The sequence below is a fragment of the Mustela nivalis genome (genome assembly GCF_964662115.1).
Source record: "Mustela nivalis genome assembly, chromosome: 14".
Lineage (NCBI taxonomy): Eukaryota > Metazoa > Chordata > Mammalia > Carnivora > Mustelidae > Mustela > Mustela nivalis.
Genome location: NC_139033.1, coordinates 87981292 through 88004657, shown reverse-complemented (window position 1 = coordinate 88004657; position 23366 = coordinate 87981292). Strand labels below are relative to the sequence as shown.

Genomic DNA, 23366 nt, shown 5'->3' with positions numbered 1-23366 from the left:
CAGTACTTTCCGGGCTATTCCAAAAACAGCAAGGAAGGAAGGAAGAGGCTGGGCTTCAGAGGCAGGTAGCCATGGATGGGAATCAGGTGACCTTGGCCAAGTCACTTCTCTTCTCAAAGGTTCAATTTCTCTCAGAGGTGAGAACTGAGTCAGGTGAGCCCAGCCAGAGCCGGCAACATAGGGACAGAGCAGGACTTCCGGCAGAGGGGCTGGGAGGAGGCACAGAGCAGCCATGTCCAAACTCAGACAACACCCACTGGCCACAGCCCAACCCTTCATTACTCCAAGGCCTTTATTAAGTCAATAAAAAAGGGAGAAAGATGTAAAAATACTTTTCTTGGAGGCCCCCAGAGGGGCAGGCACTGTCAGAATCACCCGGCCAGGGAAGGCAACCCAGCCAGAGGCAGAACGGAAATCAGGGCCCTATCCAGGGAGCAGCTGGCCTGGGGCGCTGAGGGTGGGGGCGATGGCTCGGACCTCAGGCAGGGAATGTGCAAACGCTGAGGCCGAGCAGGGAGTGATGGGGTGAGGGGTTCCCGGAGGAAGCCCAGAGCACCGTGTTCCCTTGCGTGGGCAGACACGCGTGTCCACGTGAGAGCCAGTGCCTGCACACAGCTTATATACAGAGAGCAGAAGGAGGGGTGCCCGGCAGGAATGGAGGCGGTGGGGAGGGCTCATCCCAGAGCTTGAGGAAATAGCTTAGAGAAGTCTCTGGAAGACTGGGGCGCAGGGGGAGCGAGGTGGCCTCAGGAGCCCTGGCCGTCCTGCCGTCGCTGGAGGACTTCAATGACACTGCCGATGCCGTCCTCAGGCACCTGTGGGCAGGTGGGCAGAGGGAAAGGTCAGGGCCACGCTGACCTCCTGGCCTAGACGGACTACATCCTGCACCCTCCCCACCCTCCCCGGCCTCAGTGTCCTTCCAGGAGCCCAACCCATGGCGCTCACCAGGGCATGGTCAAAGTTGAAGGTGCTGATGTAGTAGGCAGAGATGTCGGCCGCAGCCAGGGGGCCTGCGATCTGGGCCACGATCCCACACTCATCTGAGGGTTATTGGGGGGGATGGAGGGATCCATGTGGATCATCCTGGCCACCCCGCCCAGGTCCTCTCCAAGTCCCCAACATGAAAGAAGCAGCCCTCACCAAAGCCCAGAGGCTGTCCACCGATGCGTACCATCCTCCACAGCTCTCCTGAGGAGCTGGTCAGCAGGAGGTCACTGGGGAACCTGGAGAGGCAGGTGGGTAGTGGGCAGGGCACCCACCCAACCCCTCCCTGCCCCAATGTGAGCCCCTGGAAGCAGGGCGACCTGGTGACCTCAGAGTCTGATGCTCCCCCTCCCCCTTCCCTAGTGCTGGGCTTGGGATCTCTGGTCCCCAGGGCCTAGGGGGTCACATACTTTTTCTGAGTCTCAGCATCCATAACGATGGAGATGTAGCCCTCGATGAGGGAGAAGGCAAAAAATGTAATGGAGCTGGGTTCAGTACCGCCAGAGGCTGCCTCCTTGGGGGCACTGGAAAAGGAAAGGAGGCTCAAGGGTTCTTCAGGGCACTCAGCCCACAGCATTTCCTCCCACTCCCTGGGCCGCTTTCCTCCCCTGTCTGAGGGCCCTGGTCTCCTGATGGGGGTGGGAGGCGGGAGAGGACGATGACTCTCACCTCATCCAAAGATACTGGACCCCCGGGATGGCCTGACTCAGGGTTGTCTCAGTTCATACTACAGGAAGGGGCTGCACCTGGGACATTGGGATCTACCCTGAACATCAGTCAGGGGTACATGGTTACCGCAGGCTGCCAGGAACTCAAGACACAGAACAGGGCACAGAGTGGCAGAATGGTGGGACACAGCACGGGGAAAAACCGTGTGAGGACAAAGACATGAGGTGCAAACAAGGCGCACCTGTATGAGTAGAAGAGGACATCGATGAGCGTGGTTGCGATGGCTGGCAGGGTCTCAGGGTCCAGGGTGAGGACACAGAAGCGGTTCTGTGGGCTCTGAATGGGATGCACCGTGGGGCTGGGCCCTGCTAGGAGGGATCAGGCAGCGGCTGTCAGGGCGACTGTGGGCTGGGGCGCCGCCTGGTGGCCAGATAGGGAGGGGCCTGGGAGGGGTGTAGGATCATGCTCTATGGGTACTTCCTACACTCGTGCTCTTTCCACCACATCTCCCTATCTTGGGATGCAGCCGGTGTCAGCTGGTATCCCCATGCCTACAGACCAACCCTCACAAGGGAAGGGGCCCAGTGTGAAGAGGAGGCCCTCCCTAGGTCTGGGTGTCAGAGGGAAGCCTCACCATGCTGAGAACGGGGAAAGCCATTGCTGGAATCATCCCTGGCAACAGGCACAGGCTCCCCGCCCACTTCTCGGTAAATGTCAAACTCCTGGGATAGCGTGTGGATCACCACGGACAGGTCCTGCTCCCGAACCTGGACCACAAGGGGACGAGGTATCATGTTAGTGCCCAGGCCCCCAGGCCCACCCTGCCCCACCCTGGAGCCTGCCGAAAACTCACCAGAATAAAGTCCGTCTGGTAAGTGGACAGCATCAGCACAGACACATGGTGCTCCGCCAACGGTGCAATGACTGAGCGGGCGATTTTGGTGACTCCAGCAGCCTGCACTGCCGCACCGCTGCGGGATGACACGTTCAGCACCAGCCATGTGGCCTCAGCCACTTGAAGGAACTCAGATGGGGGAAGCTCTGTGAGCAGGAAGCACACACCATGTCAGAGCCTACGGGACAGGCCCTGCCCCTTTTACCCTGTCTGTGGTGGGGGTGAGGGGACGGTGGGGTTCTACCATGGTAAGGGCAGGTCTGGAGACGGGGGCTATCTCCCTCTCCCAAGTTCTGCTCCGGAGAACCGCATGTGTGCAAGGACTGCAAAGTGCTTCAAGTGCTGGCCTGCTAGGGATGGAAACTTCCCAGTTAAGACTGGAGCTCCGAGGTGCCTGGGTGGCTCAGTGGGTTAAGCCACTGCCTTCGGCTAAGGTCATGATCTCAGGGTCCTGGGATCGAGTCCTGCATCGGGCTCTCTGCTCGATGGAGAGCCTGCTTCCTCCTCTCTCTCTTTCTGCCTGCCTCTCTGCCTACTTGTGATCTTTCTCTGTCAAATAAATAAGTTCTTTAAAAAAAAAAAAAAAGACTGGAGCTCCAAATTCAGACAGACCTGGGTTCAAATCCCAGCTTTACCATTTACTTGCTGTTGACCTGCGGTAAATGATTTAACTTCAGAATCTCAGTTTCCTTATCTGTAAAATGGGACGAGAGTTTATACCTCGCTCGTGACGGCAGTCTGTGGATTAAGGCTTTATATGACCTGGAACCACTAGGGGGCGCCAGCAAATCAGGTTAGCTGAGGGATGCCCTAGTCCCTCCGCAGACCCAGACTTTCCTGCAGTACAACTAAGGGAAACTAAGGCCTGCAGTACAACTTAGGGAAACTAAGGCCTGAAGAGCTGTAGTGGAGGACAGGCCAAACCTCAGTTTTGTGGCCTGATGTTGCAGGCCGGTGAGGAGGGGTCAGGCTGGCAGGAGTAGGAGCCAGATGTCAGCTTCAGAGACCAGGGAGGAATCAGGCTGGCGTCCAATCCAGAGCAGGAGCCAGAGCCCGGGTGGCTGCTAATCTCCCAAGTGCAGCCAGGAGGCTCCCCAGGACCCTGAGGTGGGCTGGCTGCCCGTTCCTGCTTTTCCTTTCCCAATCCTCCTACTCCTGGAGTTCACAGACCAGCCAGGGAGGGGGTGATCGGCACCAGAGAGAGAAGTCCAGGGAAAAATAATGGCCCGGGGGATATAACTGGCACAGGAACCCCTGATTTTTGCTCTGAACTGTAACTGAGACCCAGCTACTGGCCTGAGGCTGCTAAGTGCCCTTCACAGCCCTGTCTAAAAAGTTCTCATGGGACCCTATTAGATCAGAACCATAACTATGCCATTTTACATAAGAGGAAACAAACAGCTCAGAGAGAGGAAGTGACTTGCTCAAAGGCACACAGCCAGTGAGTGGTAGTAGTTGAATTCGAACCCAGACCCATCTGCCTTCAAAGCCCCAACTCTTGACTTTGGATCCCAGGATCTAGTGAGAATCCCACAAAGAGGGGAGCACATCCTTCCCCAGCCCAGCCCCCACCTTTGAAGCCCTCCTCGTCCACCATGAGCGTGTAATCCTCGGGGGTCTCCGTCAGGCTGAAGAACTTGCACCTGGATGAGGGTGGGGGGCATCTTCAGCCTGGGTTGGGCGGAGGGGGCAGGCAGGATCTCGCTCCAGTTCGCCCAGAAAGACCCTGCTGAACCCCTCCCTGCCCCCTCAAACCTCAATTTTCTCTCCCGGGCCAGTGGGTGTGGGCCTTATCTCCGGAATCACGAACTGGTTTTCGTCTCCGGACCTCTGTAGAAGCTCCCAACCCTCTTCCAAGGAAGAAAGGCTCACCCACGACTACAGCTCTGGGGGTGCCGGACTTTGGGGCCCCTAGACCAGCCCCTCTGACCCGATGGGAGGCATCTGTAAGAAGTTCCCCGCAGTCGCCTGGAAGGAACTGCCCCCATTTGACACCACTTGGAGTTAAGCATTGCTCACCCCAGGTTGTTTGCGCCTTAACTGGCCCTGGGAGGGGGCCTGACGGCGCCGGATAGGCGCGGCGGTCCCAGGGAGGGTAGGCCCAAGCCGGATGGCGGCGGGAGGAGGGTAGGAAGGAGAAGCGCCCTCCCCGCCCGCTCCAGCTCGCCCTGCGGCGATGTTAATCTCCCGAACCCGTCCCGGATCAAAAGCGGAGCCCACCCCCACTTGTGCCCCCGAACCCGGGCGCGCACCGGCTGCGGCGGGGCAGGAAGAGTAGCTTGATGAGCGGGTGGGTGTAGAGCCAGAGACCTGGGCGGGCAAGGCTCAGCACCCGCACCCGGTGCTCCAGGATGTGCAGCTCCATCACGGTCCGCGCGGACCTGACGCCGCTGCCAACCAGACCCAGGCCGCCGCCGGGGGCGGGGCGGTAGGGGCGGTGCCGGGGGCTTAAAGGAGCCGCCGCGCGGCCGCGTCCTTGCCGCCAGCTACGCGGCGGACCCTCCCAGCCCCACGCCGCGTCCAGTTTCCTGACAGCCACGCCCTGAGGGGCGGGCTGCTTCTCCAGAGTGGCCACGCCTCCTTCCTAGGGCCGGAGCCTCACCCCTTAGGTTCCAGCTCGTTGAGCCCCGCCTCTGATGACTCCTCCCCTTTAGGATTGCTTCGGGGATCACAGGCTGATCCGACCCCGCTTGAGTCCTCTAGGCCCCGCCCATGCCGCGCCCCTTCTCCGGGACTCTGCGTTTTCCGTAGGTCGCCTTCCTCGCTGGGGTCGGAAACAGGAAGGAGATGGGGAATGGTTTCTGTCCTTCAGTCTTTTATGATTGATATCCTTGAAGTTCCGAAGGGCAGCGAGACGAACCGGGGTTCAGTTGGGTCCAGAGTGCTGCCCAGAAAACTCTGGAGTATGGAGGGATAGGGATAGGCTGTGCAGCCCTGGTGACTGATTCTCTCCCCACAAAGTGTCCTTTCTCCCTCCTTCCCCTTATGGAGGAAGAAGTCGAGTACACAAAAGGATCATAGAGGTAGGGAGGACCCCAGCCACTTATATTTGAGTAACATACCGTGGGCTACGTAGGGGATGAAGGTGGCCAGGCTTATGGCTTGAGACCCTTCAAGACTAAGTGCTTGGGCCGGGGATGCCCAAAGGCCCAAATTTCAGGGGACAGGCCCATGTATCTAGGGCTCACTGGATACTCAGATCTCAAACCTGAGATTTCAGCCTCCTGAGGTCTCCCAAAGGCTGCAGCCATTAGCAGAACCCAGTTGGCCCCAGCGCAAGCACATGTAAACTTGCTTCATGCCCATGGAGGCCCCCAGCACTGGCAGATGCCCCAGATCTGAGGCTTATTAGACTAACTTGGGGTCATTTCAACATTAGACCTGGGTTCTGCTCTGGCTGCCTCACATTTAGGAAGACTCCAAGGCTAAGCAGGTATCAACACACTTAGGCTGGCTCTGTAGCAGAACAGACACAGCATGCTCTGGGGGGACTTTGGCTTGAGCATCCTCTGGCTTCAGATCTGAGGCTTTGAACCAAACAGGTTAAAGCCGCCCTCTGGCCTGACTGGGGACCCAACAGGCCTACACAAGCCTCGTGCTCAAGAACCTCTACTGTAGGTGGATGGAAGCTGGGCAGCACCCTCCAGCCCTTGACTCTCTGGCTCAAGGGATCCCTGGAACACTGCGGCTGCCATATCCTGGCCTAGCCCCTGGAGAGTTAGGGGGGAGGGGACTGTCCTAAAGCCTCTCAGGGCAGGTACAGAAAGGTGGGAAACCATAGGGGTGAGGGGTGGGAGGCAGGAAATGGGTAGCTGCCCTGATAGGCTCATATGACACTTGACCTCCCTAGGCCTCAGTATCCCCAGCTATATCAGGACATGATGTTCCAGGCCCAGACCCTATGATGCCTGAAAACTCCTAGGGCGGCTCTTCTCCCTCTCCCACCCCCTCCCACCATGGCCCAGCCCAGCTTGGTAGCCTGCCAGGAACAGCCGCTATTGTTTGACTGGAAAAGCTGCTTCCTCAGCAGAAGGGGGGGCCTTTCCCAGGGACACCCTGTCCTCACCCTCACCAGTCATCAGGTTGTGACCGAAGCGCCTGCCTGGGCCCTCAGTGGCATTGCCAGGTCACTAGGAACCCTGGTCAGGAGAGTTAGCTGAGGGGTTTTAGGTGCAAATCGACCAGCTTCATCTTTCTCACTCATCTCCTGCTTCCTCATCTGTAAAATGTGGACAATAGAGCCTACCTGATCGGCTAGTGACATACCAGCCCAACGTGACACAGGCTAAGTGTTCAGGAAACAGCAGGCAGCCTTCTATCAAAGACCCAAACTTCTTCCCTCATCCCTGTGTGTCCAATGGAGGCTTAGACTAGGCATGTAAGGGCATTCATTCATGGTCCCTGACCCCTGGTGCCAGCATTCAACCCAAAATAAACATTCAGAACCTCACTAGGGTTTGATGTGGCATCCAGACAAGGGGCCTTGATGGAGGAAGCCCCTGGAAAGACCTCCTTAAAAAGCCTCTCCCCCTCAGAGATGGGTAGGTGTCAAGGCCTGGGAAGCAGGCCCTGCTCTGCTCCAGCACTGGGCTCTAGTGACCCTCCTCCATGGCAGACTGGTGGACATGGGGCAGAGGGGATGAAATGAGGGAAAGTGTGGACCAGAAACAAAGACTGGCCTATGACAAAGGTACTTCTGAGAGAGGCTCTTGTGCTGGGCTGGGGGCCAGGATGGGGGGCTCTGTAGGGTAGAAAGAAGAGACACTGAGCACCAGGGGTGGCTCCCCTTCCCAGTCCCTAGCCACACACCAACTCTCTACACAAGCTTGTTTATTTCTGTACAAAATCATGTTTCTATTTTACACAAAGAGCACCCCACCCTTTACCCCACCCTCTCTCCTCACAACAGCACCCTAGCCTGGGAAGCATCCCCCCAGGAGGAGGAGGCTGAGTGAGGCCCCACCCATTGGCCCTCACTTCTGCCTGCCTGAGCTGGGCTGGCCCAAACTCCACTCTGGAGAAAATAAATAAAAAGGCTCAGGCAGAATCTGTGCTGGGCCAGCCAGACTCTCTGCTGCCCAGGGGCCAGGAAGCTGGGCCCTCAGAGCATAGGCAGGCCCTTGAATGTCAGTCTGTGAGCTGTGTAGGTGTGTGGAGACCCTTCCCCACAGGCCTGAGCTGCCAGGGTTACAAGTAGGTGTCCTCACTCTCCTGGGATGTCAGGCTCTCCTGGGAGTGGTGGTGGACTGAATCCTGGGAGTGGTGGCAGGCTGAATCCTGGGGAGCTGAGTCCTGTGGGGCTGGGTCCTTCAGGAGCACATTCTGTGGGGGACATGCATCTCCTGCAGCGGCTGCCACCTTGGCTTGACCTGAGGTTGGGGGCTTATCCAGCTGCCCACTTGCCTTTGCTTGCTTCCATTGCTCCTTCTCCTTCTGGATCTGTTTGGGTGGCTTGGGCTTGCCTTTGGAGCCAGGGAGGGGGGCATCTGGGGGCAGGCGGATAGATGGTGAAGGTTGCAGCGTGGGCCGGGGGCCTGGCTCCGCCTCCATAATGGCCTTGGCACCATGCAGCCTTGGTGGGGAGCAGCACTGCAGCTCACCCCGGGTCTCCTGCCAGCGCCGCAGCTGAATGAGATGTTCACGCTCAATCTGGCGCTCTGTCACCGGCAACTCTACCACCTGTGTGGGTAGTGACAGTAAAGATGGGTAGCAGGAAGAAACTTCCCCTCTACCTTCCAAATTGGCCCTGTTCTCCCTCACAGCCCTGGTCACTAAAGGCTGGCCCTAGGAATAATGGGGGTCTCGTCCCTGTGACGATCACAAGTTCAGGCACTTGAGACCCACTGCCTCGAGGAGAAAGCTGCTCACAACTCGAGTCTACTTGCCTAAATATGTGTCACCTAAGTACAGCCCCTGAGACAAAAATCCACAAAATTAAGAAAAAAGGGAAAATAAACCCAAGACCATGGATGTGGTACCAGGGAAGAAGAGAGGGTAATGAGTCACAGCTCCTCTAATTCCCAAGTGGTTCAGAACAGGGAAGGCCCTGCAAACCTAGGCCTCCCTGTGCCCCTGTCTTCTCACTAAGACAGGAGGAGAAGGTCTACCCACACCATCCTGAGCTGCTGAGCACCAGGCCTGGCACCAATAACCCACCTTCGGCCAAAGTTACAAGGCTGCTTCTAAAGGGCCCCCACATCTCCCACTCCCACCCAGGGTGATGGGAGGGTGTAGGCCGCACCTCCTGGACCAGGAAGGCCTCCTGCATGATCTTGGGGCTGAGGCTCCGCAGTTGCTCGATAGTCTCGTACTGGCCCTGACAGGCTTTGAGCTTTTCTGGGGAGCCCAACGCATGTTTCAGCAGCACCAGCCCCACCCGGAAGATGATCTTGACTCCTGCATGGGGGGATGGTAAAAGGGCCTGTAAGGAATTTCTCTGAAAATAGAGGCTCCCTGTGGGCTGGGTTAGAGGCAGGGGGGTCCCCCACAAGCCTAACCCAGTACCTTCACAGAAGAACATATCCCAGACGCGCAGCACAGAGCTCCAGGGCAAGGTGCGGGCAAAGGCACACATGAACCATTCTGTCATGTATAGCAGCGGGTCGATCTTCTGCCGGCTGAGGTGTTTGTGGGCCACAGGTGACACCTTCTGCAGCAGTGAGAAGAGGATCTCCCCATCCAGTTGGATTGCCTCCTGGGGGACACAGTGAAGCTATGGGGCCAGGACTGTAGGCTAGAAGCAGGCAGGCCAGACTACGCTCTGGTTCCCAGTACCAGGCAGGCATTCATTCATCCCTCAGGCAGCAACTGCCTGCCGGGAGCCAACCTTGTGTTGGGGCTGGGATACACTGAAGAGCAAAACAGACCTAGCTGGTCCACCTCACAAAGCATGTAGTGGAAAGGGGCAGACAGATGAATCACAGGAGCAAAGAGACTGGGGGCAGGATAGGCATTGGTGAGGGAGGTGGCTAAGTGCCCAGAGTATGGCAGAACCAGGAATGCTGGATCAGCATGTGCCAGAGGTCCCACCTGCAGGGTCATAAAAAGCTCCCTGAGGGCTTAAAGCTGAAGGAAAGGAGGGGTTATTACAGGAATGAAGGGAGTAGAGGTTTAAACCTATGCCAAGGTTGAGGCAGGGAGGAACTTGGTGCTCTGGAGGAACTGAGACCCTAAAAACCAGCCAGACAGCTAGAAGCAGAGATAGAGGCCGGGGTGGAACCAGTAACTCTGGAGCCTAGAAGACCTGACCTTGAAAGGCCTTGGGTCTTCAGCCTTGAAAGCAACAGAAGTCTGGGAAGATTTTAAGCTAGGGCAACAGTGGCTGTAGAGAGAAGGTCTAGAGAGGCCACAGAGGTCAGGTTCCAGGCCTGCTCTGGACCCAGGAAACACTTACCAGTTTCTCACTGTAGTAGCCAGGCAGGTACTTCTCACAGATCTGCACCAGGCACCAGAAGGCTTGCTGTGGGCAAGAGAAGCATGAGGCCTTGCTGCTGGGTACTCCCTGCCCACCCACTCACCCGTCCAGGGCCTGGTGGTACCTCAGCAGGCATGTGCATGAGTAGAACAGCGGCAATGGGCGCCTGGGCCTGGCAGTATCCCTCCTCGGGTCGGTAAAGGGTATAGGCCTTCAGCACACGGAAAAGGTCCTGCTGGCTGTAGAAGGGCCAAGTGGGGCAGGAAAGATAGGTATAACTCTGCCGCCCCTATCAGGTCAGACTTGTTTCAGAACTTGACCTCCCCGGGAACCTGACTGTAGTCAGCAAGGGGTCAGTCTCCCACTACAGCACACAGACTCTCACAGGACCAGAGCAGGAGACAGGGAGGACACCTCCCCAGCCCTGCCCCGCCCCATATGACAGGTGAGAGCAGAGGCAGAGCAGCAGAGAAAGCGGAGGCAGAACCAGGCAGGATGCCAAATACAAGGTAAGGGTGTGTCAGGTCTGGAAGTGTGGGCCTCTCATTCAGCAGCTATGTCTCCTTAGCCAGACAGCTTTGTCCCGGGTATCTGTCTTCGTCCTCTGGCTGCCTATCCTTCCCCTTCTCCATACCCTTTGCCTACCCAGTTATCTCTAACACTCTTTCTCCTCACCAAAACCTGTTTCCAAAAGAAGACCAGGCAAGTTCTAGCACTTTGGGCATAAATGAAAATTGCCCTAAAGGTAAGAGAAGGAGCTAAGGAGAGACCCACCTGATTCAAACCAAAGGAAATAACAGTGGAGTCTGGGGCTCCCAGCTTCTGGGCCCCTGAGATACACCCAAACTCATTTTACTTCCTCTGTGCCCTGAGGAACAGGGCCCAGAACCACCTCCAGCCCATAAGATCCAGTCTGCTTACCCATGGCCTCCCCGGGACACAAACATCTCATGGAAAGGGAACTGTCGGTGCAGATCACGTTCAATCACGTCCAGCCACTTGGGGTCCCCAGGGGACATGTCCAGCTCCTAGAAGCAAGATCAAGAGCATGTGATGGCTGCTGGGAAGATACAACTGTCCCAGGTATTGGAGGAACCCTCTGCCAGGGGCAATGCCCACCCAATCCCATCATGAACTAGGCCTTCCTGAAGACAAGTCAGGAAGCTCAAGAATGTCTGTCATAGCTGTAACTGGAAATAACCTCCGGGCAATTTATTCAGGACTCACTCAAACATCTCAGGTCCTTAAGCTGGAAGGCTACTATCAAAGCAATAGCTACCACTTTTGGCACTTCTCTGAGCCACCCACAGGCCTCACTGACTCTTCTCAACCTCAAAGAAAAGCCCTATCATTACACTGTTCACAGATGAGGAAACTGAGGATCAAAGAAAAGTCACTTGTCCAAGTCCTCATGATTAGAAAAATGGTGGTGCTGGGCCTGGAAGCCAGGCTGACTCAGAGCCATTGATCCCAGTTCTTCTGCTTTCTGTCTCCCTGTGCAAGTGGCATCACCTATTCAGGAAGGAGTGTGCATGTGTGTGTGTATGTATGAAAGAGAGAGAAGGAGAGGGATCTGCATGAGTGCTATCTGGAAGGATGTGACATTTGTTAAACATTAAACTCAGAGCCATCTCTGGGTACTGGGGTTTTGACAAAGTTTTACTCTCTTCAAACTTCTGTGAACATTTTAACATGAATACCATTTAAAAACAAAGCATTACACAAAGAAAAAATCATTTCCCCATCTTTTGAAATGTTCTCTATCATGATTTGCTTGTTGTTATGTGAATATGTATTAATTGTCAGAATTCTCTGAACTGCACACTTAAGGTCTATGCATTTCACTCTCTGTAAATACCCCAACTTAAAAATAGAAAGGAAAAATCGGGGTGTTTGGGTGGCTCAGTTGGTTAAGCATCTGACTCTTGATTTTGGCTCAGGTCATGATCTCAGGGTCCTGGGATCAAGCCCCACATCAGTTTCCCTGCTCAGCGGGGAATCTGCTTGTCTCCTTCTCCTCTGCCTCTCCCTCCACTCATACATACTTGTGGTCTCTCTCACTCTCTCTCTAAAATCAACAAATAAATCTTTTTTAAAAAATCATAAAAATAGAAAGAAAAAATCAATAAAAAGGAAACCCAGAGGGCTGAACAGGGAAGCAGACCATGTACACGTTGCCTGCGGGGCTCATGCAGTATTAGGGAAGGCCCCTGGGATGACAGCCAGATTCTCAGCAAATACACCCATGGGTACAGACCCAGGCCCTGGCCTTGACTGGCAGGTGTCTTCATAAAAGCCCCTTTATATCTTGTGTCCCCTCAGTAGGTGTGTCCCAACATTCAACTAAAGATGTCAGGTAACTTGACACAAGAGAGTAAGTATTGGACTAAAAATCTGATAAGACTGTTCAAGGCTGGAGGTTGGAGAAAAGGACCAGGTGCCTTTAGAGGGCTTTTGATCAGGCACACAGCTGAAGAAGTGGGTGTACAACCTCTAGAGCCCCACATATTCTCAAAATGGGGCTTGTGTGTAGCCTATGAATCTCCCAAGTCAAACCGAGGGCTGGATACTGTCTGAGTACAATGCAGGATTGTTTTTGTCAGAAAGGGGAGGAAGACCCCACAAATTCTCCAGAGGGCTCTGGTAAGGTAGGGACCTGAGCACCCAAGAAGTCAGTTCTTAGGATGTGCTCACCTGGTACCTCAGCAGCCCAAGGCACTTAATGATATATGGGTGGCTGAGAAAGGAAGAGGTATAGCAAAGGGCCTGTGGCAAGTAAACGCTCTGGGGATCAAAAGCAGGTGTGGGCCGCTGGCAACTGATGCAGATACTGAAGCCTCCAAGAGAGCCTGAAGGCACTCACACCATCATGAGGTGAAGCCAAGAAGAAAACCAGGTAAGAAAAGGACAGAGGTCTTGCCCTGCCCAATGAGGGAGGAAGAAGTAGCAAGGATGGGAGAAGACAGAGCCATGAGCCATAAGAGACTGCAGAACCTTCCTTGACAGCCAAGACTGGGGGACTTCCGGGGAATTCAGGAATAGGTACTGCTGCCAACAGTCTGTTACTGTACCCACACTGTGGGTGTGGGGACACTGTCATGTCCACAGCAGCCAGAGGGAGCTTCTCATCCTTGCTCACTTCCTCCATGTCATCCACAGGCAAAGTCCTTCTAGGTGTGCTCGAAAACCATTGCTCCAGCCCCCAGGACTGCCTTGGGGACCCACCACTTGGCTTCAGAGGATCCAGAAGCCCTTTCTTGGCAAATCTACCTTCTCCCACAAGAAACCCTCATGATTTCACAAAAGTGGCTGGTTTCTCTGCAGATAACATTACTCCCCACACACAAAATGCACACACAGCTCTGTGCCCTGCTACTATGGGATGTGCTCACATTTGCTAACTATGGAACCAGGAGTCTGGCCATGCTGACAAAGCTCTTGGCTCCCATGCCTGTGCTCTAGCAGCCAGAGGTAAACCACAGATTTGGGGAGAGGTTCCCAACCGAACCTCTCCCTCCACCCAGGATGCAGCCTCCTGGAATGAAAGAGACGGAAGAAGAGACTGGAGTCAAGAGGTCTGGTATTGCTGCTCTGTGGGACAGTCCAATCACCCTGATTCCCAGAGCTGCTTCCAACCACACTCCACCAAACCCTGCAGCCCCATGGCCAAATGCTGCTAGCAAATGACTCTCACACTCTTCGGGTCAACAGCAGAAACTCGGGCTTCCCTGCCCCGCCCACTCTTCTCAGGGAACAGGTTTGGCAAAACAGGAGTGTTTGCCAAAGCATGAACTATGTCAACAGAGAGCTGGTAGCTGGCAGCTCTGTCTCACTGCCGCTCACCAGTCCTAAGAGCTTATGAGAAACCCTGATGCCTGGGGCCAGGTCTGGTGGGTAAGCAAGGGCAACCCCAGGGGAGCCAAGTGCCTCTCACAGGGGTACATGCTGGAACTGCTGCCCAGCCCAGGTAGACCCTAAGAAGTCCCATGAATGGAGGAGTATTCTTACTCCGGCAGCCATGGGGCAAGGGGCAATGGGCAGAGAGGGAAAGGCATGCCTGCAGAGGATATCCTCTCTGGTCACTGATTGGTTTCTAATCCCAAAGGACACTGGTTTGACTCATCCACCCCTAAGCCTGACAACCTCACTAGCAGCATGGGTGAACTATGTCTGGCCAGCTTGGATGAGGCAGGAGAAAAGAGTTGAGGATGGGAGGCCAAGAGTTACTGAGGGTTCTATGACCCTGAGGGCAGTCCTTCAAAGGCTCAGAGCACAGAGCCCAAGGCAGTCAGGGGAGTGGTCTGAGGGTCCCCTCCTGATGACCAAGAGCTTGGAGGTAGTCTGCTGAGCCCAAGAAAACAAAACTGGGTGGTTGACAAGAGAAAGAGATGGAATGGAGGATGGAAAATCGGTCCAACCCACTAAAGCCTGTTCAGTGCTGGAGCTTCAGATGGGCAGAGCCCCCAGGAGTTACAGGTTGGACAGGCCTGGTCAGTGGAGTATTTGATGGGTGGGCTCACTAATCGGCTCATACTGCTGAGGTCTAAGTAAGTACCTGGAGGATTGCTGCCACGTGAAGGACTTCAAGAGATGCGGGAGGGAGGGTAAGATGAAAGAAGGGCTACTCACATCAAACTTTCCAGGGTTCTGCTGTAGCTTCACCTTGCCTCCTGACAGGTACTGCCAAGCACGGCCCCGTAGAGAAGGTGGGATGCCCTTCTGGCACCGGAGACGGATCTAAAAGTTAAAAAAAAAAAAAAAAAGACTGTGCTCTTACATCCACTAAGGCAACACCTCCAGAGGCTGTGTGCCAGCCCCACTCTTCTCTTGGTGTTTGGTGGGCCAGGAAAAGAAAAGGGGGGAGAAAAAAGGACTTCCCTCCTTTTGCTACTACTGCTACAATGCAGAGCCCAGGATACCAGGGGGCAAGGGGAATAATGACTATAATTAGATATGCTGCTACCAGGTGTTGTCAGTCTCCCTGTCCCCTGACCCAGTGATGAAACAGATATTCCTGAGGTCTACTACATAATTCTGAATCCCTATGACCATTTTCTGAATCAAAATGGAAATGAAGCAAAATGTTCCTCCAAGCTGGAGAAGCCCCATGGGACATCACTAGGGAGAGATCTGCATGGTGTGGGGCACAGCTGTAGTTGCAGGGTGGGTAGCTTTTGAGATGACCCTGACCCAGAGACATGGCCTAGGCATTTCTATGAGGGTGCTTATTTAAATAGCCATGTGGCAGGATACAACCCACCTAGAGGGGAGAGAACTCAGCAGAACTCAGAAGGAAGATGGGAGCTGATCAGAATGGCTCCCTCTTTGTTTTGGTCATGAATCCTCTCTTCTGCTCTCCTTGATCCTAGGGTGAGGGCAAAAGCAGAGGCACCACTCCTATAGGATGGAGGTACGGGTACTGGCCAATGACAGTCCCTTCAGTCCCTGCACTAAGCAGCCTGGCCTGGGATGAAGATGGGAGCTAAGGGCAGTGGGAAGAGCAAATGCATGTGCTGACCTTGAGCCAATCAATTTGCATAAATAGTTAAGAACAGAATGGCAATACCTAGGATCCTATTAGAAAGGTGGGAAAATGCCTAGCAGGGAGCCTGACACACAGTCTGTGTTCAATAAACGCCTTCCTCTCCACCCCTCCATCCCAGGAAAATGCCTGACACAGAAGCCCCAGGGGCTCCGGCTCACACCTAACTTCCCCTCACCTGGAAACCCCCTCAAACAGTCCCATTGGAATCTCTCAGAGGAGCACAGAAGGCCTAGCCTTCCTGATGACCAGCACAAACAAGAGAAAACTTTCCAAGGGTCAGAGAGTGTCAAGAACCAGGAAGGAGATAGGCAGACAGTCTGGAGGGAGTGGGGGAAGAGCAGAGTGGCTGGTCATAGGAGCTAAGCTCAAGCTTCTGGACTGCCCCTCACTCAAGGGGGTGAGGAGGTGGGACGAGGAGGGGGCGAGAAAGGGAGTGGAAGAGAACTGCCCCAGACTCTGGGAATAGTTTCCTGCTGCTGTGGAATAAGGGTTTCCTTAAGGAGGCCAGTTGGTCTGAGAAGACTCTGGTAAAGGGATATAGTATGACCTAGAGCCATAGGTCCTTTAGGCTTTCTTCAGGGCCAAGTTTAGCCTGACCTGAGCCAGACCCCCACATCATCACAGTCCCCTGTCATAGTTGGCATGCCCCAAGGGAGCCCAGGAATACCTTCAGTCCTTTAAGGTTCTCAAAGACGCCCTGCCTTCACAGAGGCCGGGGCCGGGGAGGCGGGGATGAAGAACCAGGAGTACAGCCAGCTTTTCCCACTCTGGCCTCTGGAATCCTCCTTAGTACAGGAATGGCAAGCGCCACCTGCCTGCCTTAGAGAGGAGGCAATGGTGGGGATCAGAAAAGATAAAGCCAGAGAAAGTTTTCAGCAAACAGAAAGCACAAAGGATTATCATTCTCTGATTGACAGCTAAGTGAGGCCACACCCTGCCTGCTGAACTCTGGGAGGCCTTGGCCACTGTTTAAGCAGAGCTCTACAGGGCTTCCAAGGTAGCATTCCAGCCAGAACCTTTCCTCCATAAAGTTCCCTCCTGGGGACTCAGGATAAGTCTAGAAGTGTTGGGTCTGGACCCACTTCCTGAAGCAGGATTTGTCCCTCCTGTGCCATGACTTCCTGACCACGGGGAGAGCCTAAGCCTGTTAAGGCAGGCAGGAAAAGCTCCTAGGGTGACCATAGCTGAGGTAGCAAGAATGGAGAGCAGAGGGCTAGGGCCTCTCGGTAGGATAGGGTACAGTCTCCTGTGGTGGCCCCTACTGGGTAGGGGGAGCACTTGGCCTCTAACCACAGTTCCAGGGAAGCAAAAGGAAAGAGGAAGTAGTGCTGCCTGCTCTGCTGAAAGGAGATCCCCAAGGCTTCCCTCTGGAATCCCCATTTGCAAGGGAGGCTGGGGCATGAAGGATCTGCTGTCCCTGACAGCCACTAGTCACAACAGAGAGTGGAGAGGGAGCTGAAGCTCAAGGTGAGGGCCTGAGGGGTATAAAGAGGCAGGAAAATAGACCCCAGAGTCATGCAGGAAGCAGATGAGAACAATTATCTTTAAAAAAATTTTTCTTAGGAAAAATGGTTAATGAGTACAAAATGAATGCTACAGAGCCTATATAGAATAGCAAGAAAGAGCTGAGGTCTAGGTGTGCCTCCCCTCCATAGGTATAGGACCTTAAAGTCACCAGCTCATGGGAGCCTCCCAACATGACTGTCATTATCACTCAACCAGGTAACCTGAGGCTCAGAGGGTGAAGTGACACACAAAGTTGCACAGCTAGTCATAGGCACGAAGAGGGGAAGGTAGTGGGGCTGGGCCAAAGCCCACATCTGACCTTCAGTCCTGAGCTTTCTGCTAGGCCCTGCAGCCAGCTGTGCCAGCCTGGACCAGACCAGCATGGCAGGTGACAATAGTGGGACAGCAGGTTCACTCTCTGCCCTGGGAACTTGTACGGAGAGACCCTGGCTATGAATTCTAGACAGGCCTTCAATAGGCTGGGGAGTAACTGGATCCTGCCCAGGTGGCCAAGGGCATCAACACTGTGGTGGGCAAGGAGTTCCTACAGAGCAATAGAGCTAGTGTCTAAAGAAAGACCAACTAGGAGAGGACCACTGGGTATTTTCATTTTTATAAGACCATTCAACTGTGAGATTACTTTTTTAAAAAATTTTTATTTATTTATTTGACACAGAGAAATCACAAGCAGGCAGAGAGGTGGACAGAGAGAGGGAAGCAGGCTCCCCGCTGAACAGAGAGCCCAATTTGGGGCTCAATCCCAGGACCCTGAGACCATGACCTGAGCCGAAGGCGGAAGCTTAACCCACTGAGCCACCCAGGTGCCCCTGTGAGGTTACCTTTTATTCTTTTTCCTTTGGCCAGGAAGCAAGAGGGAACCCATCACATTAATCTAGAGGGTGGTGATGAAGTATGCAGGCACTAAATTAGACTGCCTGGGTTCAAACCTTGATATGTGGTCACCCATAAAATAGGGATTCTACTGCTACCAACCTCATTGAAGAGTTGTAAGGATCACTCAAGTCAAGTATCCAGCACTGCAAATGTTCAACATGTTAGCTATTATTAGTATTATAAAGTCCTCCCTGATAGGTAGCAGCAAGAACTTCTCCCAAGAGGGTTGGAGGAATGCTGCTAATAAGGGCTTTTGGCTATAAGTGGTTTTGAAGTTTGACTCCAGGACAAAGTTTGACTCCAGGACAAAGTTCTGTGTGATTCTGAAGTCATCTTGGAGCACCAAGTAGACTAGTCTCTGCCCTATAGCCAGCTTCTGTTCCCTCTTCAGAGCTGGCAGATGGGGACACTCAAGGCTACTGGTAGTTGGAGAAGCTCCTGCTCCTTTAAGCTGATACAGTTCCTCCCACTTCCTTTTCTTCCCCAGGCTGCCAACTCCCAGCCCAAGGCCCAAGGCCAGGCCCCTCACCTTTTTGTGCTTCTTGGCCATCCATTTGTCCCAGTTGTTGAGCATGTCCAGCCACTTGGACTCCCTCTGCCTCAGCACCTCCAGGGGGACTTCCTCTAGCCTGTGGAGCAAAGGGCAGGGCCTGTCAGAAGTGCCAAAAGAAGCAAAGGCCCTGGCTTAGGCCCCAGCCACCAGCCTTGTTAAGGCCTTCATTCCTGCCTCTGTCTTCCAACCCTGTGTTCCCTTTGGGCTGCTAACCCATGAACATCCTAACACAGACGATAGGGAATGTTGCCCCCTCCCTAGAAGGAATAAGCCAAAGAGACATGGTTAAGTGCCCACTCCCCCAACATGTCAGGGAGATAGGGGTCACCATGCCTCTCTGGGGGTAGAGGTCTGAGTGCCTGCAACTGTGCACCAAAGCAAAGCATTCCTGTCCTGGATCCATCTAGATAAATATGCCTCTTCAGAGGGCCTACACGCAAGGTGTAGAGCTAGATTGGGGAAAAAAAAAAAAAAAAAGGTCAAACTAGTACAGAAATAACATGCTCACTTCTTCGAACTCCAGCAAAACTAGTTATTCATAGTTTCCCCAGTTATACCCTGGCCCTCTCCCACTTCTCAACCTTGCTCATGCCAGTCCCTTTGCTGAAATGGACTCCAAGTTGTCTCTACCTATCAAAATCCTACACATGCTTCAAAACCTCACCAAATATCACTTGTATTTGTACATCTACTAACTGAGCAGCTATCACAGCTATGCTGGTATTATTCTAGGGCCAGGGCTTCTGGGCAGGCTGTGGGGAAATGTCCCTTTGATTAGAACAAAGTCTGGGCCCTCATGGTGCCGTCATTCTGCTGGGCTCTGAATGCCCGCTAGAGCCACAGGGGAAAACACTGGAGCATGGAGGCCCTGCCCGCTAGAGCCACAGGGGAAAACACTGGAGCATGGAGGCCCTCCCCAGGCAGGCAGGCACCGGAGCAGCTGAGGCAGTCTGGGACATAATCCCTGGCTTAGCCAGAGTGTGCTTCAAGTGAGTGAGCCTCCTGCAAGGTGCGAGTTCCTAGGAATTCCTGAGTTCACATAACTCTGAGGGGCAAAGAGCAGGAGACTAGCGTTTGTAGACTGGGTATTCTAAAGATGCTTTCTTATTCAGTCTACAGAGCAATATTGGTAAGGAAAAAATGTATGTGTATACTTCTGTACCACATATACATGTTCTCTTCTTAAATCACTTTTAAAGTTGTGGATTATGGATCTTTTGGCTTTTTTTTTTTTTTTTAAGATTTTATTTTATTCATTTACTTGACAGAGAGAGATCACAAGTAGGCAGAGAGGCAGGCAGAGAGAAGGAGGAAACAGGCTCCCCACAGAGCAGAGAGCCCGATGCGAGGCTCGATCCCAGGACCCTGGGATCATGACCTGAGCCAAAGGCAGAGGCTTTAACCCACTGAGCCACCCAGGCGTCCCTTGGCTTTCTTTTTTTTAACCTTTTATTTTTTTTCCAATTAAAAAAAGTACTGGATGTTGAGAGGTAAGATGCCCTGGGAGGGTATCTTGCTCAGAATCAAAGAGCGCAAATCAGTGGAAAAACCCAGACTCAGACCCAAGTTAGATCCTAGCCAAGAGCCCATACTCAGTCCTGCCTGACCTCCCAGAAAGGAGTGCAGGGTCAGAAGCACTCCGGCAGCTGGGAGGAGGTCCTTAGGAACAGGACATGATAGGGCTAGGGCTTGGCCCAGGCCTTGATTCTCTAATTCTCTCTTTGACGGAAGGAAATGCACTGCTATGACTTCTACTGGTTGGAAGAGCAGAGGGAGGGGCCTTGGCAGAGCAGAGGCCTCCAAAACACAAAAGGGCAGGTCTTCTTTAGTACGCTTTATCTGGGGAACTGCAAAGTCCTGAGAGCAACCTTGGAGCTGAATAGCTGAGGAGGAATGACAGCCTGGGGCAAACCTGAACCCCCCCCCCAATACACTGATACAGGTCTTCTTCTTAAACTGCTAACCCTCTCACTACCTAGAGGCACAATCAGGGTAGGAGGACACTCCTTTCCTTTCCTTCCCCGTAGAAGAAAACCAGAGACCACACCTTTATATCAAGACATTTACAAACTGACAGATGTATGTCTCCAGGCAACCCCTACACACGCAGGGAACGGAAACCAAAGGCCCAGACATCACAGGACATGCTGCCTCCCCACTCCCGCCTACAAACCACTAGCTTATACAAGTCAGATGAGCATTCTAGTTAACTAAATGAAACGGGATGGCCGCACTATGTTAACAGGAAGTTTTGGCAGTTGTGGATGTGGCTAATATTTGATCCAACCCTCCCACTGAGCAGATGAGAAGACAGAGGCTCACAGAGGGCAAGGCTTTTGCCTGAGAGTTCCAGCTTCCGGTAAATTTCCATGTGATTAAATATATGCCCATTTGATACCTCAACCCTCCAGGTCTGTCTTTGTTGATAAGATCTGACTACAGGGCCTCAGAAACACCCATTCTCTCAACTGTAGATACATAGGGGAACACCTTCAAGTTCAGTGTTCCTTTAAATGATGTCAGATAATGGCTTTGGCAGTTTCAAAGCCCCAACATCAAACCTCAGACCGAATTTCAATTGGTTACAAAACAAACAACCATATTTCCTGGATTCTAAGACACTACTGATTTTAACCTATACCACTAAATTGGCAAGATCTTCTCAGAAACAATTGAAAAAAAAAAAAAAAACCCCATCACTACTTCAAATGTATACATAAACTGAAAGATCCGTTTGACTTTTAAAACCTTAAATTGAGGGGCACCTGGGTGGCTCAGTGGGTTAAAGTCTCTGCCTTCAGCTCAGGTCACAATCCTAGGGTCCTGGGATCGAGCCCCGAGTCGGGCTCTCTGCTCAACAGGAGCCTGCTTCCTCTTCTCTATCTGCCTGTCTCTCTGCCTACTTGTGATCTCTGTCTGTCAAATAAATAAATAAAATCTTTAAAAAAAATAAAAAATAAAACCTTAAATTGAGAAAATTTTGAGGAAATATGGTCATTTGAGTGGCTTCTCCTCCAATAGCAGAGGAGTTTAAGCCACCTGGAGATGGTGAAAAGAAAGACACTAGAGGTCTGGCTATACCCACCACTCAGCACATCACATGCTCTCTAACTGCAGGTAGATTTCTCTTTATGTACAGGATGTGCCCCCTGAAAAGTTGCAGGCTATCTATCCTTTTTTTTTTTTTTTTAAACCAGAAGTTTCACATATCCTTCAGTCTAGTCAGTCAGGATCTCAAAAGGCATCTGATCAGACTGCTGTCTGGTATAGGAATCCCTTCCACAATAGGTAAGCCCTGTGCCCTCTCTGGACCTCAATTTGCCTAGATGATTGGAATGACCTTAATTGTGAACTGATCCTCAAAGGATGCCCACAAAGGAGCGATGAGGTGAAGATGGAATCAGGGGTATCCCTGCAAATAGCATGATGGGGTAAATGCTAACTCAGGCAATTCCCTCGTGACAGTGGAGGAAGAGCATGAGCCAGCTTCTCGTGACAGGGAAGCTGACCAAATGCCCAGTTTAAAGTACCAAATGGCACATCAAGGGAGCGTCAGTTCAAGGGCTTCACTTACCCTTCAGAAAACCCCTCTTTCTTTAAGGTGGCCTGAGGGAGTCTCTGCAATCAAAAGAGCCCAATGAGAACAGTCTCTAGTGGCCCAACCCGCATTAGGATTCCACTAGGGATGGGGCCTCATTATCACCAGGTGAAGCCACCCTATTGTTGAAACTTTTACTCTTAAAACTTTCTTCCCCGTGCAATGCCAAAATTTTCCTGGTAATATCTATCTATACTCTCAATACCCTCTTTTTTTTTTTTTTTTAAAGATTTTATTTATTTATTTGACAGAGAGAGATCACAAGCAGGCAGAGAGGCAGGCAGAGAGAGAGGAGGAAGCAGGCTCCCTGCTGAGCAGAGAGCCTGATGTGGGGCTCGATCCCAGGACCCTGAGATCATGACCTGAGCCGAAGGCAGCGGCCCAACCACTGAGCCACCCAGGCGCCCCTCAATACCCTCTTTTAAGGTGGCACAAATCTCAGTCAGACCAGTCTCATACCAGGTACACATGTGCTTATCCCTTTTCAACCATCCATCTTTACCTGGAAGGCCCTTCTCCCCTCTCCAAGTCACAGCAACTCCTTCAGAGCCCAATATAACAATAAAAACCACAATTTGAAATACCAGCAGCAATAGCAGTTACCATTTATACAGCACTTACTACTTAGGAATTTCTTCCTATTCCTATTTCATAATAACCCTACCATACCATTATCTCTATTTTCCAGAAGTAGAATCCAAGACTTAGTAAAGCTAAGTGCCTCCCTCAAGGCCATATGGCTGGAAGTGACAGAGCTGGGAGTCAAACTCAGGCTTGCCTGACTCCACAGCCCAGGCTCTTGACCCTTAAACTATACTCCTCTGTTCCTACAGGGTAAGCCCTCAGCCTCCACATAGCCTCCATGCCTGCCCCGATTACATTAACTGTCCTCCAACCTGAAGACCTCTATCTTGACTTAGAATACCATTTCTCAAAGTTTTAAAACTGAGATCCACAATAAGAAATACATTTTATACTTAGATTTTACACACACATACACACATGTATAACTGAAATACATTTTATGAAATAATTTACTCTTACATGCACTCTGAAATTTTCATTTTAATTTTATATTATTCTAGTCTATTTCTTTTGTCCTTTTTTAATGCTGGTCCCAATCCCCTAAAACTGATTTCAGCAGTAATTCATTAATGAATCAAGAGATGAAACGAACACTTCATTACAACTTGCTCATATTGCTTAGCACTGTTCCTCCCTAACTGGACTGGTCTTGAACTTTTATAACTCCCACCAAGCATCTCATAGGTATTTAACAGGTTCCTGCTTGCTTTTCTTCATGGTATC

The 23366-nt window shown here is 52.6% G+C and overlaps 2 protein-coding genes across 4 annotated transcripts in view; both read right to left on the bottom strand.

Annotated features, from left to right (window-relative positions):
• Nucleotides 1-274: 274 nt before the first annotated feature.
• Nucleotides 275-5115, bottom strand: CASTOR1 (cytosolic arginine sensor for mTORC1 subunit 1). 2 transcript variants are annotated; one of them, XM_082699335.1, is made up of 9 exons: nucleotides 4801-5115; nucleotides 4121-4191; nucleotides 2507-2694; nucleotides 2288-2420; nucleotides 1895-2021; nucleotides 1395-1508; nucleotides 1141-1223; nucleotides 946-1040; nucleotides 275-815 (listed from the first exon to the last, which is right to left on the bottom strand). In XM_082699335.1, exons 1-9 carry the CDS (start codon nucleotides 4911-4913, stop codon nucleotides 747-749), a joined length of 993 nt encoding a protein of 330 aa, XP_082555461.1. In that variant the 5' UTR covers nucleotides 4914-5115; the 3' UTR covers nucleotides 275-746. The 2 variants fall into 2 exon arrangements, with proteins under 2 accessions (XP_082555461.1, XP_082555462.1); XM_082699336.1 differs by having other exon boundaries at nucleotides 1895-2018.
• A 2246-nt stretch (nucleotides 5116-7361) lies between these two features.
• TBC1D10A (TBC1 domain family member 10A) overlaps nucleotides 7362-23366 on the bottom strand; it is a 31084-nt gene continuing 15079 nt past the window's right edge. The window contains exons 2-9 of one of the 2 annotated variants that reach the window (XM_082699025.1): nucleotides 18437-18536; nucleotides 14592-14699; nucleotides 10884-10990; nucleotides 10087-10201; nucleotides 9942-10007; nucleotides 9053-9242; nucleotides 8790-8944; nucleotides 7362-8227 (exon numbers count right to left, since the gene is read on the bottom strand). In XM_082699025.1, coding sequence (XP_082555151.1) covers nucleotides 7736-8227; nucleotides 8790-8944; nucleotides 9053-9242; nucleotides 9942-10007; nucleotides 10087-10201; nucleotides 10884-10990; nucleotides 14592-14699; nucleotides 18437-18536 — 1333 coding nt within the window. In that variant the 3' untranslated portion in view covers nucleotides 7362-7735. The remainder of the gene's footprint in view (nucleotides 8228-8789; nucleotides 8945-9052; nucleotides 9243-9941; nucleotides 10008-10086; nucleotides 10202-10883; nucleotides 10991-14591; nucleotides 14700-18436; nucleotides 18537-23366) is intronic. The other variant, XM_082699026.1, reaches the window with a different exon arrangement.